Raw genomic sequence first — 23,574 nt, forward strand, 5'->3', positions numbered from 1 at the left:
CAGTTCTGTTATCACCAAGTTACTATGCTGCAGTGACATGATATAACTCTGTAATATGCAGTACAGAACTGAAGTTCTGTGATTACCATGTTACTGTAGTGCAGTGACCTGCTACAACTTTGTAGTATGCAGGGCATGCGGATGTACAGCTCTGTGTCTGATCACCAGGTTACTATGGGGCAGTAACCTGGTATAACTTTGTAGTATGCAGAGCCTGCTGATGTACAGCTCTGTAATCACTATGTTACTATGGTGCAGTAACCTGGTATAACTTTGTTGTATGCAGGGTGTGCTGAGATGCAGTTCTGTAATCACCATGTTACTATGCCACAGTAACGTGGTATAACTTTATTGTATGCAGGCTGTGCTGAGATGCAGTTCTGTAATCACCATGTTACTATGCCACAGTATCCTGGTATAACTCTGTAGTATGCAGTACATACTGATGTGCAGTTCTGTAATCACCACGTTACTATAGAGCTGTGACCTGCTATAACTTTGTTGTATGCAGAGCAGGCTGATGTACAGCTCTGTAATCACCATGTTACTATGGTGCAGTAACCTGGTATAACGTTGTAGTATGCAGGGCATGTTGATGTACAACTCTGTAATCACCATGTTACTATGGTGCAGTAACCTGGTATAACTTTGTAGTATGCAGGGCATGTTGATGTACAGCTCTGTAATCACCATGTTACTATGGTGCAGTAACCTGGTATAACATTGTAGTATGCAGGGCATGTTGATGTACAACTCTGTAATCACCATGTTACTATGGTGCAGTAACCTGGTATAACTTTGTAGTATGCAGGGCATGTTGATGTACAGCTCTGTAATCACCATGTTACTATGGTGCAGTAACCTGGTATAACTTTGTAGTATGCAGGGCATGTTGATGTACAGCTCTGTAATCACCATGTTACTATGGTGCAGTAACCTGGTATAACTTTGTAGTATGCAGGGCATGCTGATGTACACTTCTGTGTCTGATCACCAGGTTACTAAGGGGCAGTGACCTAGTTTAACTCTGCAGCATGCAGAGCATGCTGATGCACTGTTCTGTCATCACCAGGTTACTATGGTGCAGTATATGTATATGTTATCTGTTAATGTGGTTAGTTTGCATACTAGCATTGAACACAGACATGGTTTAGAGGCTACTGGTTCATTATTTGAAGACAATCCTACAACCCATTATGTTATGGAGTTGGTAAGCCATTATGTATAGAATAATTTCTTTTGTCTTTGATGAGAAGATTTTCTGACAAAAAAGAGGCACGGCTATGGGTACTTCATTTGCACCTGCATATGCATATTTATTCTAGGGAAAGTGTTATATCCCTTTGAATAAAAAAAAATGTTATTTCCTACTACTGTTTTATTGATGATCTGATTTTAATTTGTCATGATGGCATTAATCTGGTACAATGTTATAGGAATGAGATTGACAATAATCATTTTGGTTTAATGTTTACTTATGTTTGTCATGTTAAAGAGACTGATTACTTATTTGTGCTCCTTGCTGGACAGCCTGGTAAAATAATTGCTTTTAGGTTATGTAGAAAATGGGTGGGGGTCTTTTGATTTTCTTCATGAATCTAGTTGCCATGCAGCTCATGTTATTTCTGCATTACCAAAGGGGGAATTCTTATGGGTGAGAAAGTTGTGCACTTATAGGGTAGATTTTTTTTGACGGAATCTAAAAAATTGTCATTGTATTTCTTGCCAGAGGTTATGACGTGGCTGAGGTTTTCTCATCCTATCGGCAAGCTTTGATATTGTGGCAGGGATTTATTAAATGGTGAAAATAATTTTGAAAAAAGGAAAAAAAAAATGTTTATCCAATATAAACACAAAAAGACAGGTGGTATATGTGTCCAAGTATAATGTGCTGTCATCAAAGATGGTTGTTGTTGTTTTAAAACATTGGAATTTCTTGTCTAATGATAAGATGTTAAGAAGATTATTATCAAAAAAGTTGGTTTCCCATACAAGAGAAAAAAATATTTCATATTATTTAATAACTAGTTATTTTGTGATGCCTTTCACAGTGCTCTACACTAATGTGTTAAGGATAAAGTGCACTGTCCCTTGTGGCAAATGTACCATGTCCATATTTAGTAAATAATTTAAACTATATAAATGGTATGTGGGTGATATAGTAGGGAAATAAAGTTGTGACTGTGCAGACACCTATGCAATACAATGGCCATGTCAGTCATTTTACATAGCTGAAACAATGTGTGTGAGAATAAAAGAACATTGTAGGAATATAAAAACGAATACTAATGATAGTCCATTGGCTGTATGTTTTAATAAAGTCCATCCTTTTGGATGTGACTTTAAGGTTAAAGTTTTGGAACAAATTAAACTTTCTAAGAGAAATAATATTCCATAAAAAATGCAACATAAAAAGTAGTTTTATATTGAAGTTAAGTAGTTTGTTGCCTGTTGGTTTAAATTTTCATTGTAATTGGACAGTTTTATTGTTTTAATTGTATTTGATTGTTTTAATTGTTCATGTATTCAAGTGTGACTTTTCTATGTTTCATTATTCACCCTGGAAGGCTTTTTGTAGAGGTCCCAGGAGATTAAAACTTCATGTTTGAACAAGATTGTTATATTATTATTGATACTATGTTTTGTTTCATATAATTACTATAGAAAATAATTTTTGCCATAATTAATATGCATAGACAATTGGCAGAGAGCTTGGGTTTCACAGTATTTTCCAGTTCAAAACACTGTGTTAGTTTATTTATGGATTTATTTTTAAGCTAAGCTCATACTTCTGAGTACATGTATGTGTGTTCATGTGGATACACATACACACTTACCTGTGAATCTCAATTATATATATAAAACACAGTGGGCTCTAGCTATAAGCTACAAATTAGCTGTATTCTCTGAACTATGATTTCATTTCTGTTGCCTGCACTTGTATATCGTAATGATGAGCAGACTATTTACACCCTTAGGCCCCACAAATTATTTTAAGCAACAGTATAACTAGGGGACCTCCAGACATAGCAGACTATCTTACTCAGTCCACTCACTGATTCCCCGATAGCTGCTTTGCCCAATTCATGGCCACAGGGTAGCTGGAAACGATCCTGGCATTTATTAGGTGTGAGAGAAAAACTAAACTTTGATTAGGTGCCAGTCTTTTGTAGAACACATGCATGCATACACCCTCATATACACACACACACACACACACACACACACACACACACACACACACACACACACACACACACACACACACACACCATTCTCACTCATAAATGGCACACATACCTATGGGTAGTTGTAAGAAACCAGGGTACTGGTGGTCAGATACATTTCATACAAAAGGCACCACAGCCAAATAGGAGCTGTGAGGCAGCAGTGTTAACTGATGTACCCTTCTGCTTCTTTATCTTGTTATATTTGTAACTTTCTGTGTAACTACAAAAGTTACTACTGCATTTTATATAGTTAATATTTGATAACTATTAATGGAAATACAAAGAAAAGAAAACAAAGTGCCAAGGACTATTCGTACTGACATCACAATACAATCTGAATACATCTCTGGTTTTATTTAAAAAATATGTTCTACCATCTCCAAAGCTAGTCCCTCAAAGTGAAGGCCATTCAAGAAGCAAGGCATCAAGCCTCCTTTAATTGTCTTTTAGGTCATGTGAATGCATTAACCCTGTTGTGTATTTCCTTACTTTGTTTATCCTGCTTTAGGATGCTGAACTATATAATTTGTGCTGGAACCTCTAGACTCTATTAATCCTGCTAGGGGCCCTCCGACTATGAATCTTACTGGCAGTGCACAGAACTTTAAAATTGGTCTTCTCTGAAAAAATAATACAATGTATAGAATAAGAACAACTCCTAGAGTAGTGGCTATGCATGAGACTATTTGCATGGTGGGTGTCACATAGTCCTTCCTTCTTTGTCAACTGCTGCCATGAAAGTAGCAGAATAGATGCATCCAGATGTCTCCTTCGTATCTTTGTTACTGCATGTTAATGTGCTATGGCTGATACAAAAGATCTCATGATATTGTATAGTGTAGGAGTAAACAGAGGTAATTGAGAGGGCTTGAGTGAAGTCTGGTAACCCATCTGTGACACAGCGGGTGACAGGACTAAAAAGAAACAGAGAATAAACTATTAGTCCAGATAAAATCACTTTAACTAGCATATCTAGGAGGCTCTCTCTGTGATAAAAACACCTTGTTGACGTTTCCACTAATTTATTCAGTTAAGTAGGTAGATGGACAAGTGTTCTTGTTCTAATAAGTAGTGTGGGAGTGAGATCAAGAGGCTGTAGTAATTCAGCATTTTCTGGAGAGTTTAAAGATATACTCTTTATTCAAAGAACTGTAACTAGTGAGTGCCCAAACTCTGCCCACTTTATCTAATTTGCCTTGTGACTCTACTTCCTTAAATGTGATAAAACACCACTCTCATTCCTTTATCTGAGTAATCATCATGCCCCCTACTGGTTTAGCATTACAGTCACACCTATCTTTGTGGTAGGGTATGTTTATACAGACTTTTTCCAGATGTACAAATGGTTTTGTGTCAACCATATCATTTTAGTCATTCATTTACCATCCCTAATTAACCCCCTGCAGCTTGCCTTGTCCCCTATATTGTTCCATCCTTTTCTCATGATTGATACAATCCACCCCAATAGCACATTATCCCCTTTCTTGGATCAGTTTGTATTCTCCTCCCAACTTGTTCCCATCTCTTTGATATATGCAATAATTTTTTAATGAATGTCTGCTATGTTAAATTATAGATCTAAAGAAGTAAAATTGTTAGGATCAAAGCATTCATTCAAAATGGCTTCTTCTTTAAAACCTGAATGATCTATGTTCTAATTTGAATTCAACACTACTTGCTCATTTTTACTCTAGAATAACTATTGTACATGTGCAAGTAATATATGTATTTCTTCCCTCACTGTACCAACTGCTTGAGCAACATCTGTGAATCCCAATACTCTGCAATATGTATAGAAAAACCTACTAGGTATGGGTGCCCTAAACCTTCTTGAATCTACCTACATATCTTTATAAGAGGTCGAAAGATTCCAGGCACTTATGACAACCATGAGATGTTCTGAGAAGGTCATCAGTTCATTCAGAGATCAAACTGGTGGACTTTAAATGCTATCCATCACAATTAAGCTTGACCTCCAGTGCTCTTTAATTGCCAGAAGTCTGCCATATTTGTCTGTAAAATGAGCAGTAATCCTGTGGCAAGAACACCTTTATCAATTAGGATGGCCACTCCTCACCTCGTAGTACCTCCCATTCAGAAAAATAAGCAGCTCATACCCCACTGCTGCTAACTTCTTGTGTTCAGTCTAGTCTGGGTGAGTGTGTCTTTGTCTTTACACAAATCTCCGTTACTAAACATCCATTGCCAACATCAAACACACAAACACCATCAAGATGGAATCTAGTCAATAGATGAAATCAGTCCACTGGATGCACTGAATTAATACTGGAAAAAATCTTTATAACTTTCATCAGGAAACATGATCTTGTTGAATATAAACATCCTGAAAATGAAAGTGCCAAAGTTATTTTTTAAACTAACACAGACCCAAACTATTTAGTTATAATTTCACATTTAATCCATTATCTCAAAGACTGTGGTAATTAAACATTTACTTTCTGAGCTGGGTGTATTCTTTTCATATTCTAGGCTAAGCACATTGTTGTGCTAGCATATTATGAAAAATCCCACTTCCTACCAAACCACACCAGTCTTCAAACCCCTGTCAGTCTATCTCTAAGGTCATATGTTATATAAAAACAAGTGGTAATTATACTTTATGCCTTTATAAAATGTATTATATTGACCTCATGTTACTAATTATAATGATACAAACCTTTTAGTAATACCCTGAATTAACTTAATCTAGAACATTGTCAATGAATAATCTTTGTATCTGTATGTTTAGTCAGTGCTTTCTACCAGCTGCCCTATTAAACCATCTGCCAGCTCACAGAAAAGCACAATTCACAATCAATTGCCAACTGACAACTCAGTTTTGCAAATCCACACCTTAATGTATTTTGATGCTCCTATCTTTATGAATTCTTCGGCTGGAAAGCAGAAATAAACTGTTTTCTTAGGATAATTCAGCATATAAAAGAGTCGCACTTGACTATAAACAAATTCACAGAGTTTGAACCATTTACTTCAGGTATATAGTCAGAAAAAAACATCCTAAAAAACATCCTTTAAAACAAGCACCATCTAGATTTAATATCCGCCATACATGTACTCTCCAGGGAGATGCTTATCACTAGCTTACTTATCTACATATAAGCAGCTCACATCCATGAACATGATATTAATTCCCTCCGTCATCCCTAATTTCCATTAAGACTCACCAGTCCAGTAGTTATACTTCCTTCTAGAAGTATTTTTCAGGCCTACCCATAACAAAAACTATCAGGAGATGCAGCATGGAACAATAGTCAAGTGCTGTTCATAGAAGACTAGTTATGTTCTGTCTTAATAACTATTATCATGCTGCCTTCCTTAATGATCTTTAAATAAGAAGCTGTAAGTATTATGGCATGACTGGTATTAATAAGAGTGCCTGACTTCAATCCATGTAGCTGTTCTAAACAGTGCCAATATCACTCCTATATGATGTCAACATTCACCTGAAGAAGGGTAAAGCATTTAAAACAAATGTATAAATCCATTATGTATAATAATCGTGAAGTAACTCATTCTGGTCCATTTAACAACCAATTCAATCAACATACTTCTGTTTCAGTTTTATGTGGTAACATCTGCAAATACCTCTCATCTCATTTTATTATCTGGTTTAACTATGTATTCTAATCACATCTCTTAAAAATATATCAGAATATTATCTAGCTTTACACTCATTTATTTTATTCAGGTCTTTATTGATCTATTTATACTTTTCCGTATAAAGAAATATTAGTAGTTTTATCCATTAACAACATTCATCCACCTCTTACACTTCATTTACAATAGTATAACTTATTTATTCAATTATTTATTAACTATTTAAGTTTCTAGTAGAAAGGCAGATGCATGACAGTTTTTCCTATGATGTAAAAAGTTATTCCACAGAGTTACTAGTAAAATGCCTTATATTTCATCGTTGTTATTCATCCTATAAAATTTCAATGGAATACTTTAATCCAATGCCACAGTTATGGTGCAATCCTGTATAGATCATACAGTATATCACTGCTGTCACATTTAAGATATTTCCATAGGTTCTTACTAGGCTATTGACCTATATGGATCTTAAAAAAGCCTAATCTTTATTGGCGGCCGAGATCAATCAAAGAGATACTATGTCTGCGATCAATAACCTTAAAAATAATAAAGCACCAGGACCGGATGGCTTCACAGCCGAATTTTATAAATCCTTTAGTCATAAACTAACAACCATTCTATGCCACCTTTTTAACTTCATTATTCAGAAGGATGTTTGCGACCCCCACTTAAATGCATCTAGAACTATTCTAATTCCCAAACCGAATAAAGACAATACCAATCCTAATAACTATAGACCCATCTCTATTATTAATATAGACATTAAGATTTTGGCAGCAATTTTAGCGAATAGATTGAAATCAGTGATTAATAAAATCATCTCTCCGGAACAATCAGGCTTCATAAACCACAGACAAACATTTGACCAGACCCTCACCCTAAATGCTATGTCTTCTTTATCAATGATTAAACGTACCCCCATTTACGCCCTTGCTATTGATGCATCCAAAGCATTTGACAGAATAAACAAAAAATTCTTGATCTCTGTTTTACAAAGATTTAAATTCCCAGCACAGTTTATCCACATTCTTAACACTCTTTATAAAAATGCATATACTATGTTACAAATAAACAAGAATACCTCAAAGAGGATAGAGATTAATAATGGGATTAGGCAGGGTTGCCCCTTATCGCCACTTTTATTCAACCTCTATATAGAACCTCTGCTCCTACTAATTAAGCAGAGAACATTCCATTATATTCCAAGGTTATTCAATACCGAAATACCCTATTCATGACGCGGATGATTTGAATATTTACTATTCCCTTCCCAACTCTGATATTAACAAAATTAATAATACCTTACAAACTTTTTCCAAATTCTCAAATTATAAAGTAAATTTAGATAAGACAACGATCTTCCCAATTAACATTTACTCGCAACTACCTAGTGAAAGATCCCTGCCTAATATAAAAGTTAATGACCACCTACAATACCTAGGTATATCCTTTAAGACAGATGGAAATATGCAACAACATGAGGGGATATCGAGGTGTTGGAACTTGATACAAAAGGACCTAGAAAGATGGATTCAATTAAAACTGCCGGTTTTCTCGAGAGTAGCCATTATCAAAATGAATATTCTACCGAGACTGCTGTACGTCCTGAATGCTACCAACACTCTGATACATAATAAAAGCTTTAATAATATACACACATCTCTCTCGAAATTTATATGGCACCCAAGACCCATCAGAATAACCTATCAAAAATTAGTTTACCCTAAGGATAAAGGTGGTCTAGGTCTTCCAGATTTTAGACTAATGTACGAAATAATTAGAAGCAGTAGAATAATTAACATCGCCACTTTTAGAGAAGAATTAATGGCCTGGAGTCCATCTTGGGTCAAGCTTTATCACAATTATATCAAATCGCTTTCCATTAATCCCATGGCACTTCCTTTTTTAGATATCACAGCCAAAAGAAAGTATAAAATTCAAAATGACCTATGGTCCCAAATCAAATGTCATAAAACCTGTTTAAATCCTTAAACCTACATTTACCTTTTCTTCTTTTCCAACCTTTACACCTTAATCCTAACATTAAACTAAACGAGAATATGATTAATTTGAATCCATACCCCCTGATCAAAAATAAAACCGTCCTTGACTTCTTTTCACTAAAGATGGATGATACGTCTTCCATCAGAAACAGACTTAAGCTTCCGCTCAAATACTCCATCATGATTAGGCAATTAAAAGATATTTGTAGTAGATTTTGGGTATCGACATTCATGAATACCAATTAGAATTATGTAAGGTATTATGGAATCTTCTAACTCGTAAAAAGAAAATGGTTTCTCATGCTTATAAACTAATCTCTGCAATCAGATGCTCGAAAGATGCTATCCATTCTGATTTTTGGTTAAAACAAGACCCCTCGATTTCTTCTGAGTCCATTGCCCAAGCCATTCGAAAATTTTCCAAAGCTATACCCCTGCTAAAGTTCAGATATACCCAACTTATGTTAATAAATAATGCATACTATACCCCAGCTTTACTAAACAAGATGTACAATGAAATCCCTCCCTTTTGCCAATTCTGCCCTACGATGGAGGCAGATATCATGCACATCTTTTGGAGTTGCAAGTGCGCTTACAGGCTTTGGTGTGCCCTCAGAGTCAAACTAGAAATAATGGGCTATGAAAAATCTACGCTCTCTTGGCAATTTGCCCTTCTCCATATACCCGGAAGGGAAGGACGTTAAGAATATACACTTTCTTATAACTTCTTTTATGCTGATAAAATACTATATCACCTTAAATTGGAGGGATAGATCGACTCTTTCTTGGGAAGGTCTCCAAAAGATTGCTGGGAAGCATATTTCTGCCCACAAATATCTGTGGTATTCCATGAGGCTAAATCCTACACAGAGGGACACTTGGAGAATGGTGTATGAGTTTATACTAACATAAATACTCTGCATTTAAACCTTCTTGTTAGGGACCTCGCATAGATGGGTTCTGTATATAGTTAGTTCTTGTAGAGTGACTTCTATTTACATATTTTATAATGTATTATAGTTTTGTATGATTTGTTTTGTTATAACTAAAAGTCAATAAAAAGAAATTTAAAAAAAAAAAAAAAAAAAAAAAAAAAGCCTAGCCTTACATTCCCATGATAGTTATCTAGCCCTCATTATTTTGCATACAATTAACCCTGTGATGGGTCGAATATAGATAAGTTGGGAAATTTACGTTTCCCCTATCCACGAGGGAAAGGGGTGATAAACAGGGATGAATTTGCAGTTCCCCATTCATTTTGTCCATATTACATTTGCAGAGAGTAAGAGAAGTGGAGTGGAAGACAGTTCCATAGAATTGGTATTTTATGTGATACAAACCTGTCCCTCCAACTTGTTTTTTTATTCTTAAAAGAGCTTGAGATGCCTTGAGCGGGTGTTTATGACATTACTGAGCTTGCAAATGGGTTATAGGTTTGACAGGACAGGGTCTTTTGAAGCTCTATACTAAAGGGAGAGGTTGTCTCTCAATAGCCTGTATGATAATGAGAAGTATGAAAAGGCTTGGAGATGGACTGCATAGTTTTTATGATTTTTTTTTTAAGTAAGAAAGCACTGTGGTTGCTCTACTTGTGACAATTGTTTGCCTGAAAGAAGCACTATATTCAAGAATTGGACTAATGTGAGCTGAGTACAACGGAATGATTGCCTCCCTGGATCTGGATACAATACCTTTAGATGCAAGCTGTCTACTGAAAAGGGGCTTCCTTACAACGGGGTATACATGATAATCAGAGGACAGTTCATTGATAGCATAGGCTCTCTGGGATCAGTTTTCAGGAGTATGTTGTCAGTGTGATTGTTACAAGGGGAGATATCCAACAATTGTTATTCCTATTTACAGTCGTGTATAAATATAAACCCTTAACCATTTTAATAAAGCATCATCACTATCATTGTTGTTTATTTCTGTGTATATGCCACCCCCCCAAAAAAAAAAAAAAAACAGTTGAAATCATAAACTAAGGATTTTCTTCCTATAATAATATACCATCAATTCACAAAATGTGCCCTTATGTCAAAAGTTGTATTAAACTTCTTCACTAGATATACTTTGTATAGAATGTCTAAGTACATACATCCCATTTGCTAGTGATAGTTTCAATAGCCCTAATAAGATTGTTAATAAAATGTAAACTTATTTTCAGCCATATTCTAATATAAAGGATAAAAGATCAAAAGCTGAACAGCATCAAAATGTCTAATCACATGCCTACCTATAATAATTAAGAATGATTAGATCTGTCTTCTAAACTTCTAAAATAAAATGGGAAACTTATTTTCAATAACATTTGCACCTAAATAATGGAGTAATGAAAAGCAAGCAGCATGAACAATTCTTATTTTAGGCATATTATTAAACTACAATGTTTCATCAGAGAGAAACAAAAATACTCTTGTTTTCTTATAACTCTTCTAATCATTTCTCACTTAGAAGTAAGAGGATGAATCCAAAGTAAATAACAACCATAAATGTTGCATTTACTGTTGAATAGTAAAAGTAATTGTGAATGTCCTTCCTGTTAATTATTTAATTTTGTCAATACCAAATCAGTGAATAAAACATCCATTCTTGGCATACACATAAATAAATCATAAGTATTCATCTTCTGTAGTTGTTCTGCGTTTGTTAGGGCAATTCTACATATTCAAAACTATATATGCATCATAAACCTCAGTGTCCATTCCAAACAGTCATATCAGCAAATCCATTGTCCCAAGCCATCATATTTCAACCAATGAGCACATAAACATATTTCATTTCTCCATTAGTTTGCTTTTCCCAATATTCTTTCTTCTCAGCTGCACTGAAAGATTCAGCAGGCCAATAAGGAACACAGACTTCATTTCCTCACAACACATTTAGGCAGTTAAAGTCATTCTTTTAATTTTGCCTTAGCCGAATTTGTATTAGGAAAATGCTGCATGCCACTAGGAAACATGGTTTTAACAATGCAAGAAGGGTCAAGCTGTACTTACTTTTGTACCACTGACACACTTTAATTGCCTCAGAAAATTGCAAGTGTTGTTGCAGTATAGCCTCAGACAAATCAAGGTCAATAAAACTGCAGCTTCTAATTGGTAACCTCTTTCTCAGCCTTAATTGCCATTACATCTTCTCCTTTTCATACCAGAAAAAAAAAATGAAACAAAATAGTCCTTGATTTCCTATAAGTGTGCTCTCTCATAGATAGTGGTAACTGATATGCCCTTTCATGAATATTTAAGCAAACCCAGTTCAGAACATCATTTTGGCATTAATAAAATCTGAACAGTCTGTACCTTCCTTGTCTTCTAGCGCATCACATGATCTCAAATTTCTGCCTTCCTTTTGCCTTATCATTTAGCCATATTAGCTACTGCCATCTGTCTATGCTTCAGTTGCCTTGTCTCTTTACTTCTTGGGTGTTTTTGTCTTAATGGTCACGCGGCATCATATTTCTCATGCCGTTTAAGTGAACTCATTTCCATTTTCTTTTTGTTTAGCATAGTCGGCTAACAATTTACCTTGATGCCTTAGATACTTTCAAACTGACTCTGAGTTCTTCCACTCTTAATCTTAGGATTGCCTTTACATTAGTATCATTACGTGAGGTTTGGGCCTCACTCATTCGGTCTACCTTGCTTTATATTTCTTCTTTAAGAACCACTTCATCTGCATTTTTAACTACTTCTAATGCAATCATGTTATTTGGGAAGCTGTAATCCATTAATAACATTGAATCCATTCTGTAAAAAAATGGAGTGATCAGAGGAAATTTCTAACCAGCTGAAACACAATGACCTCTCTCCTGGCCTTGATGATTATTTTGAAGACAGATCACATAAGGACAATATCATTTTATAAGGTTTCTGTGTCTGGATAACACTTTTAGTTTTCTGCATTATCCTTGGGTTATCTTCTACTCTAAGGGCAAAGTGTATGGCTTCAGTGTTAGACTACTGCAAGTTGCAAGTTCTTCATAGGTTCATAAGTAGGTACTAGGCTATTGGCCCTAGGGCCTATATACGCCTAGTCAAAAGGTACCCTGGCTTTCGCCACCCAAGAAAATTATTTTCTTGTGCCAGTGTCAAGCAGAGCTACAGAAGTGATCCCTGGGGTGAATTTCCTATTTCCCATCCAAGCATCAAGATTTTTCTTGAAGAGTGCTAATGAGGAGTTTTGTTTGATATAGATAGGTAGTTTGTTCCAGTGTATGGGAAGTCTCTGGGACAGGAATCTATCCCTCCAGCATGTTCTGTTTATTGTGGTGACAAGGTTTAGGTCCCTAGAGCGTGTAGCTTGGAGGGATTGGTATTTCTTTAAGTGGAGCATATCCAAAAGCTCTGGGTTTGACATAACTTTGTGTGTTAGGCAGAGATCGACTCTGAGTAGGTGATATGTGACGGAGTAAAGCTGCAGTTTTTTGAGACGGCCTGCGTAGGGCAGCTGTTTGAGGCCAGTAATCCTCTTTGTGAGGTATTTCTGCGGCCTTTCCAGTTGTTGTAGATGTCTTGTGAGGTACATACCAAAAGGGGCATTGTACTCTATAATGGGTCTAATGAGTGACGAGTAGAGGGGAACAATGGCCTCTTTTTTCCTGGATGAGAAACCTTTTGTGATGAGGTGTGAAATGTAGAAGGATTTCCTGACTACTGTGGCGATGTGATTATCAAAGGAGAGACTACTGTCCACCTATGTCCCCAGGTCTCTTATCATACTTTCAATGTTAAATAGACTACCGCCTATGTGGTAGTTCATGGGTACAGAGTTTTTACCAAAAGGGATGACAATGCACTTTTTGGCATTGAGCTTGAGACCATGGCTTTGACACCAGGCATTGTCTCAGCGAGGCCCTTTTGTAGGATGTCCACATCTGTTGGAGTTTTGATTATGGCTCCTAGTTTGCAGTCATCTGCAGACTTCATTGGCCAAAGACCTTCTGTGTTAGCCTGTACTTCAGAGAAGCAGATACCAAACAGGAGAGGACCCAGGGCAGAACCCTGTGGTACTCCACTTGTCACTGGTCTGAAGTTGGATTTGGAGTCTACTACTTTCACAGTGTGGGTTCCGTGAGTGAGCCAGTTGGCAACCCATCTTGTGACATAAGGAATTATACCTAGTTTAGTGAGTTTATCTATAATTCCAGAGTGGGGGATGGTGTCGAAAGCCTTGGCGAGATCTAGATAGTGAACCACCTTACCCTCATCTACAGCTTTGGTGACCGCTTCAAAGAAGTCTGTCAGGTTTAGGAGACATGATCTGCCTTTTACAAACCCAAACTAGGTGGGGTCCAGAGTTTGGAGATTACCAATGTCATTGTTTATAAGCTCCATGATGATACATTCCATAGCCTTGCAGACCAGGCTCGTCAGGCTAATGGGGCAGTAGTTTCCGGGGTCCGTGCTGGCTCCCCCTTTGTGGAGTGGGATAACTGTTGCTGTTTGCCATTCAGTGGGCACATAGCCTGAGGTGAGGCTATGATTGAACATGGTACTTAGGTGGGTTGCCAGTTCGTTCTGTAGTTCATGTAGAACGCAGCCTGGCATGTTGTCAGGTCCCATGGATGCTGTGTTCTTGGCTTTGGAGAGTGTGTTTTTTACCTGTGCAGCCGTGATTACAGGAACTTTGCATTCTTCCAGTATAGCGATGATGAGCCTTTTAGGGGATGAGAGGGGGGTAAAGTTAGCACTGAACCTATCTGCCAGGATGTTGTCAATATCAGTTGGTTCTGTATATTTAGTGCCATTGTGCTGCAACTCAGAGCAGATCTGAGCGTTACCATTGAGATTCTTGACATAGCTATAGAATGCTTTGTGGTTGTCTTTAGAGACAGTGGCAATTTTGTTTTCATAACTAGCTTTGGAGGATTTTATGAGGGATCTCAGCTTCTTACTGAGGCTGACCAGGGAGTCCCTCCAATCATGGGATTTTACTCTTTTTTGCAACAGTTTCTTTCTTCTGTTGTAGAGTTTGTTTATGGCAGGGGACCACCAGATTGGCTTCCTTTTTTTGGAGGATAGCATCTTGGTTCTGTTAGGGATTGCATGATCCATGCACTCGTGTAAGTGCTTATAAAATGCATTTGTGTAGGATTCAGCAGTCATACCTCTATTGTCCGCCAGCATGGGTGTCGTGAAGTTTGCCACTTCTGTCTTAAGAAGCATGAAGTTGGCTTTGGAGAAATTTTTTACGGTGGTTTCCCTAATGGGGGTGGGGGAGGGATGCGGATGTCTAGGGTGATTAGCTTTACTGAGGGGTGGGGGAGGGATGTGGATGTCTAAGGTGATTAGCTTGTGGTCAGATCTGACCAAAGAGGAATTGACCTCTGGTGTGGAGCACTGTTTGACCATGTTAGTAATAACCAGGTCTAAGATATTGCTGCCCCTGGTGGGGGTGTGGATAAGTTGATCCAAGACATTGGCATTTATGAATTCCAGAAAACATTGAGCACAAGAGTTGGTACATGAGTAGTTTTCCCAGTTAATGGTGGGGTAGTTAATATCGTCCATTATTAGGGTGTTAGATTGTACCCTAATATTTTCCAGTGTATCAGGAAATGAGGAGTGGGAATCCTGGGGCATGGTGGGGGATCTGTAGCAAGCTACAATTTGTATTGCGGTCTTGCCCAGAGTTAGTTGCACTTGGATAATCTCGGATGCATTATGCTGAGCAACTAGCCTGGAGGTGTGGATATCCTTAATGAATATGGACACGCCTCTGCCTTTAGTGTTTCGGTCCAGGTTAGGTGGCCGAAAGGTGTGGTATGAATTATAGCCTGGTAATGCAGGAGTACTCTCTGGAGCCTTGAACCAGGTCTCTGTCACTGCACAGATGTCAATGTTCTCCACTTTAAGGAGTGCCTCGAGTGAGTGCATTTTGAGGTTTAGACTTCTAGCATTGAGTAGCAATAACCTCAGATTTTGCTTGCTTGTACCTGTTATGGTGGTGAATTTGTCATTTGAACCTTGCTTAAAAAAGGTACTATAGGGGTGGCTACAGCCTTAGCCAGTATCCAGAATCCCAGGGGCAACAGGTGCAGGCCATCTCTGGCAAAGCATCGTGGTTTGTCGATCATGTCATCCCAGGCAGACAGACACTGGATCCCCTTAGAATGACACCAGAAGCTCAGCCAATTGTTGAAGTCAATCATTTTGTCCTTGTACTGTGGTATCATTCTGAGTGATGGCAGGATGCTACTCAGGGCTAGGGTCATACGTGCCTGGGCTACAAGATTGGACAGCTCCTCCATGTCCCTTTTCATGAAGCGTTCGCTACAACTGGATAACCAAAGATAAAAAAACAGCTTGCACTTCTAGCTATGTATTCTTGGGAACCGGTACACTTCTTCAAGGATGAAGCAAAATAATCCAATAATAACGCTCGTATAATAAAAACACGAATTTATTTAACAAAACAGTTTTTACTGAGAGCCTCTGTGAATGTAGGTGTGTGTTTTGTGTTTCTATGTGTGTGTTGTGGTGGTGTAGGTTTTGAGGCACTATGTGATGAGTGTGGTGTGGTGCAAGTGTTTACCTTCTCCTCTTGACTGTCTAGTCCAGTCTTGGGTGAAGAGAGCAGTTTGGCTATATAAGTGCATTTCTCACAGGTTGTAGTGTTGGGTGGTAGGAAGAGAGGGTTGTCTGTGTACATGAGGCAATTGCTGCATTGCCCCAAGATGCCCAGATTCATCAAGTAGACATTAGAAAACACAGGGAACTGACTCTTAGACATGCCTGGATAGGTGCTTATTTGTTAAGTACTAGAAACTGTTTTCCTCTAGACAAGTGAGGAAAGTTGAGTGCTGTAGTAATTTGTAGTTTATTTAGTGCTTTAAATGAGTTCTGAACAAGTGCTGAGCTCAAAGAAACAGACTTGAGTGCTGAAACTAAAAAACTGGTGAGTTCTAAGTGGATTGGCCTGTAATAGGTAGAATGAGGTAATAGGTAGAATAGAATAACAGGAGGAGGAGGGGAGAAATGATCAACATTTAACTTTATTGTGTTGTTCATTTTTTCTTTTCACTTAAACCACAGATCTCAGGGAATTTCTCAGGATACTAGCTTTCATGGCTTCCATGATTTTCCAGATGCCAGTAGTCCGACTGAGAAAAATTCAACGGTGCCTAAAGTTATATGGTCCCAATACCAACATCCCCTGACATTTCAGATTCCAGTTTTGGAATTTATAAAAAGGGAACTGTGTTTGTGGAGGAAGCAGATTTATCTGAATCTTGCTCTCTCATTTCCCTTCCATTTTCTGCACAGGCTGTAACTAAAGACACCTTAGACTTTGCTTGGGGAACATTGTCAGTGAGAGTAAAGGTGTAAGGTGTAAGGAACAAAAGGGATAGATCAAAACATATAAGCATAAAAGAGATGGCCATAAAAATGCTCTCAACTCTCTGAATTATTCAGTGCCATAGCTGGTGCATCTAGCCCCTGGGGCTGGTTTCTGATCTGTTCTCCTCAGCTCTTCATATTAAGAGCAAAAAAAAAAAAAAAAGTCTGGTCTATTGTGCTGGTGTCCAAGCCAAATCTATGACCCTCCCTGCCCCCTCTGCTCTTCAATGGAAGAGCAAAAAAAAATTATTACATTTGTACTAATCAGCTTGCCACAGCTGACCCCACACAAACCTCTGTTGCACTGAACTGCCTTTCTGTACAGAAAGAAGAATGCTTCAGTATCAAGTCCCCCAACACTTTGTGCCCAGGGCAGCTTCCCAGTTCAGCCCACCCCTGTTATCCTTCTGCAATCATCTATGGTTCCCAGGACCATCAGAAATGATTACAAACAATATCATAGTGATGCGGCACATAATCAAACAGGAAAGCCAGATCTTACCATGCATGCAGACTACCCATGGTAGCCTAGAATGTATATTATTAAATTAAAAAAAAAAAAAAATATATATATATATATATATATATATATATATATATATATATATATATATACTGTCCTAAAATCATAAAGTACATAAAATACCTACTTAACCATAGTATCATCTATGTGAAATTCATCTTGTATTATTTCACTTTATATTATGTTACTATATATTGTTATTATTATAATATTGTACCCCCTATGTAAATTTAATGTCTTTTAGGGTCTAAAGCTTTCAATTTAAGAACAGGGGTGATAGATAAATGGTCATTGAGGCCAGGAAAATGTATAGCGTCTAACCTCAATTGCCAAATTAATTCTCGACACTCCAATTTTGTTTCCCAGTCACCCCCTCTTTCTTCTAATAAAAATTCTTCCAATACCCAAAATCTAAACTCCGCTTGCTGACAGTTCAGTTTATGTCTATATTGGGCATTATGCTCATTCATTTTATCTATATCTCTAATATGTTCATAGATTCTTTGTCTAAGGAATCTCTCCATCTTGCCTACGTAATATGCCCAACATTTGATACAGTAGGCAAGGTAAACCACACCCTTAGTATAACAGCTATAATATTTCTTAGCTTTCATAGAGTATTTTATACTAGCAATGTATAATTCTTTAGTACCAGCCATAAATGTACATTGCTTACATCTACCACATTTAAATGTACCAACTCTATTTGTTGCCCCTCTAGGTGTCTCTTCTTTCTTTTGTTCATATATTTCTTTTAAATTCCTATTTCTTCTATAACTAATTCTTAAGGGTCTAGAAAAAACAATCCACATTAGATGGTATATTTTTAAAAATATTCCACACTGTATTAATACATTTCTTCAACCATACTATATTGTTACTATATGTAAGTATTAAATATGGATTGACTTCATTATTTTGTTCTTTGGACAGTCCAGTACTTTGATCACTAGTCCTTGATATTAATCCACTGTTCAACAATGGTTTATAAGTATCACCCCAGCTTTGAATAACAGCTTCTTTTATTGGGTTAATTATTCTATCAGGATATCCCCTATCTCTAAATAACTCATGAACAAAATTTATTTTTTTCAAAAATTCTTCCTTATCAGACATCATTCGAGCTATACGAACCATCTGTCCTTTGATAATATTGTTCTTCAAAAAGGATGGATTGTCACTGTCATAATGTAAATATGAATTGGAGAAGCAGTCCTTATGGTATATTTTGGATTTGTATTTTTTGTTATCTCTATCTTTTGAAATTGTGACATCTAAATAATTAGCTTCTATACTGTCACTCTCATATGTAAACTCCAAAAATGTTGTAGTTTGGTTCAAATATTCCATACATTTTGGAATCATTTCTTCACTCCCCTCCCAAACAATAAAAATATCATCCAAGAATCTGTAATATTCCCGGATATATGGTGAAAACAATGTTCCAAATAAGTAATGCTTCTCCCAATATAACATGACTATGTTAGCATATAGGGGAGCACACACAGAGCTCATAGCCACACCATGCAACTGATGGTATATATCACCCTGAAAGAATATGTAGTTATATTTTAAAACTAGCTCCATATTTTTCAATACCAGCATATATTCATCGACTGTTAAAAAGCCAAATTCAGTGATCATTTGTTCAAACCAGTTCATTCCCACATCATGAGGAATAACTGAGAACAAATATTTTACATCCACTGTTAAAAAGATAGCTTCCGGCAAAAATTCTGATTTTCTTAGTTTCTCAAAAAAATCCCAGGAGTCGATAAGTATATGTTCATAGTTAACCAACCAAAACAGTGGATAAATGCACCAAAAATATAAACAATTAAAACCTCAAAGGTGCAAAATGGAGAGACCAGGATACTTTCCACAATCGATTTTATTGTCCAATGAATACGAATTCAAAACATGCCAAAACATAAAAAAACCATTAACGCCTTAAATGTTCACCACAGCGTTTTCGTCTTGTTACATAGACTTCCTCAGATGACCAACATTTCAAAAAAACCTATATTTAAACTAAAGCAATTACATAATTAAGTGATTGTTGAACTGATTGAATTAAATTTTAAAAAAACACACACATAAAATACTGAAAAAGGGACATCATCTCTTAAATATATCATGAACCATATCTTAAAATAAATAAATATCCTTCCAAAAAAAAAAAAATCACAATATAAGTTCTGTGTACATTTAGTATATTATGTATATTTGTTTAAGTGCAACCTGGATAATTGGATGGGGAGCAGAAATACACCCCTGGGATTCCACCTGCTTTCCTGCTGGACAGAGGCATCAGGTACTGACTTGTAGGAACATGGGCTGAATTCTTGACTAGGCTTATAAGGGCCTCAGGGCTAGTAGCTTCCTATGATCCTATACAAAAAGACAGCTGCCAGTCTGTCCTAATAACTAAGACCTTTGACGCCACTGATATTTTCAGTTAGGAATCTCAGAGGTCTCTCAAGCTGAGTGATATATTTAGTCAAATCCATGCCAAAAGGTAAATTATATTCTATAATGGTTCTTATGAGATTAAGGATTACCCAGGCATTATGATACCAACCTTAGTTCCCAGTGCCTCTGTCGAGTAGAGCCACTGGAGTTATCCCTGTGGTGAATTTTCTATTTCACATCCACTCATCAAGATTTTTCTTGAAGAGGGCCAGTGAGGTGCTCTGCTTGACATGTATGTGAAGTCTATTTCAGAGCATGGGTTATGAACATGTCCCTCCAGTATGTTTTGTTGATTGTGGTAATGAGGTTGAGGTCTCTGAAGCATGTGGTGTGGAGGGATTGGGATTTCTTTAGATGTAGCACTTCTAACAGCACTTAGGAGAAAAGAAGAAAAAGCCCTTGAAATTGTTCAGTTGGCCATGTCTATTGACTGACTTGTAATTTCATCTGGTTGCTTTGGTCCATAACATATTCCCATTAGTTTTATTTTCTTTTTCCTGTTATATGTACCGCTTTTATTTAATGCTTTTTTACATTTATAATGTCTTACTACTGATCATTAACAGGGAATAGTTTAAAAGAAGAAATCTGATATTTGTCTTTTTTTTCTTGCAGATTCATTTTACCCAGGGTGGTGCCATATGTCCCCTGCTACACAGCAACATCCAGTGCAGGGCGTCCTGGAAGTTTATCAGACTGGAAAAGGCTGCAACAGTCATGGGACAGCAGCTTTACCCCATGAAGTACACATTATCAACCTGAAAGAGACAGCAATGCACCAAAATCTACCTGAGGTAGGAGATAATATGAAGCTATTACCTCACAACACTTCTTATATTCCATAATAATGCAGCAAAATAATGATAACTCTAAACTGCATCCCCTAAAAAGCAACTTAATTATATTTCTGTTTTTTTTTTTTACAGTTTGCCATGTTTTAATCAGAGCCAGTCTTAATTAATTAATCTTCTGTTAAAAAAAGTTAAAGTCTGCTATGAAATGGCAGATTATGTCTGTGACAAAATCACTACCTGGAAAAGTAGTACTTGCCAAACTTGTTCTGTAAACAACTGGAAGCTAACAAATTCATTTTGGTTGCTGTACTATCTTCAGTAGTGTAAGGCCATGTCAAAAATGGAGTCTTCTTCAAAATACTGGAGAAACTACTGTGCTGTACTAAATAATTCATTGCTCACATTTAAAAATAACAAATCCAGGCCACTATACAAGTATCATAGTCACTGGCTCTTGTTTTAAATGTGTTGCATTAGTAATGATTATAAATAATATGACTTTTGGTAATTTCATTTCACTAAATGTTTAGGTGTTTTTCATACCTTGATGGAAAAGAACCCCATTCCAAGGTCAGTGCATAATTAAAGTTTATAAAATTAGTATTGCTTCAGTCTTTGATGCTAAGCAAAAGTGGTCTTTTCAGAACATGTACCATATCCAGAAATGCTTCCTTTTGTTGTTCATGTGGGGTTACATGTATTAGTAGCATATTTAAGAATGACTGTACATTCTTTTTTATTAGTCCTGTGGTTCCTACTGCTATTGGAACTGCCTGGGTATCTTTCTTCCACTTTGCTGTAATTTTTGATTTCAAATCCTGGTACTTTAAGACTTTGTGTCCTTTCCTACATAAGACATTATAATTGCTGGTTGTAGCCATTGTGATAATAAATGCTACTTTTGTGTTATTTTCTTGGATTACTACATCTGCTTTTCTTGTGTCTATTTTTTTCATCAGCTGGTATTGGGTAATCCCATGTGATCCGAACTTCATCACTGTCAGTAATGCTTTGTCGTTCATGTTTCCAGTGCTTCTCAGCTACTTCTATATTATTGTGTTCGCGCAATCCCCAGTGTGCCAGTCTTGCCACATTATTGCGCCTTTCAGTATACAGACCCTCAGCCATGAGTATATCACACCCAGCAAGAAGATGTGTTTTACAGAAGCTACATTTGTCTGTTTCTTCCACTGTTTCAATGGAGTTTGTAAATCACTGTGTACATAGCCCACTATCTTGAGCTGCCATTATTAGCATTTCACTGAATGAAGAGAGTGAGAGGGAGAGAAGGTTGGATGATGTGGGGATAGTGAATCATGAAGTACAATGGATTAGCAAGGAGGAAGTAAGGACGGCTATGAAGAGGATGAAGAATGGAAAGGCTGTTGGTCCAGATGACATACCTGTGGAAGCATGGAGTTGTTTAGGTGAAATGGCAGTGGAGTTTTTAATCAGATTGTTTAATGAAATCTTGGAAAGTGAGAGGATGCCTGAAGAATGGAGAAAAAGTGTTTTGGTACCAATTTTTAAGAATAAGAGTGATGTGCAGAGCTGTAGTAACTACAGTGGGATTAAATTGATCAGTCACAGCATGAAGTTATGGGAAAGAGTAGTGGAAGCTAGGTTAAGATGGGATGTGATGATTAGTGATCAGCATGCCGAGAAAGAGCATTACAGATGCGATGTTTGCTCTGAGAGTGTTGATGGAGAAGTACAGAGAAGGTCAGAAGGAGTTGCATTGTGTTTTTGTAGACTTAGAGAAAGCATATGACAGGGTGCCTAGAGAGGAGTTGTGGTATTGGATGAGGAAGTCTGGAGTGTCAGAGAAGTATGTAAGAGTGGTACAGGATATGTACAAGGGTTGTGTGACAGCGGTGAGGTCTGCGGTGGGAGTGACGGATGCGTTTAAGGTGGAGGTGGGATTACATCAAGGATCACCTCTGAGCCCTTTCTTATTTGCAATGGTGATGGACAGGTTGACAGATGCGATAAGACAGGAGTCCCCGTGGACTATGATGTTTGCAGATGACATTGTGATCTGTAGTGAGAGTAGGGAACAGGTGGAGGAGACCCTGGAGAGATGGAGATATGCTCTAGAGAGAAGAGCAATGAAGGTCAGCAGGACTAAGACAGAATATATGTGTGTGAATGAGAGGGATGATAGAGGAATGGCGAGGATGCTAAGAGTAGAGGTTGTGAAGGTGGATTAGTTTAAATACTTGGGATCAATAGTTCAGAGTAATGGTGAGTGTGGAAGAGAGGTGAAGAAGAGAGTACAGGTAGGATGGAGTGTGTGGAGAATAGTGTCAGGAGTGATTTGTGACAGACTAGTACCAGTAAGAGTGGAAGGGAAGGTCTACAAGAGGGTAGTGAGACCAGCTATGTTATATGGGTTGGAGATAGTGGCATTGACAAAAAGGCAGGAGATAGAGCTGGATGTGGCAGAGTTAAAGATGTTAAGATTTGCACTGGGTGTGATGAGGGTGGACAGGATTAGGAATAAGAATATTAGAGGGTCAGCCCAGGTTGGAAAGTTTGGAGACAAAGCCAGAGAGGAAAGATTACATTGGTTTGCACATGTGCCGAGGAGGG

General features: G+C 37.3%; 1 protein-coding gene across 1 annotated transcript in view; it reads left to right on the plus strand.

The window, feature by feature from the left end:
- Positions 1–23,574, plus strand: part of LOC122810725 (transforming growth factor beta receptor type 3-like) — a 207,440-nt gene that overhangs the window by 147,054 nt on the left and 36,812 nt on the right. The window contains exon 4 of the mRNA XM_044082287.1: positions 20,804–20,982. Within this exon, the coding sequence (XP_043938222.1) occupies positions 20,804–20,982 (179 nt within the window). The remainder of the gene's footprint in view (positions 1–20,803; positions 20,983–23,574) is intronic.

Source organism: Protopterus annectens, chromosome 9.part0 (assembly GCF_019279795.1).
Source record: "Protopterus annectens isolate FY-2018-M chromosome 9.part0, PAN1.0, whole genome shotgun sequence".
Classification (NCBI taxonomy): domain Eukaryota; kingdom Metazoa; phylum Chordata; order Ceratodontiformes; family Protopteridae; genus Protopterus; species Protopterus annectens.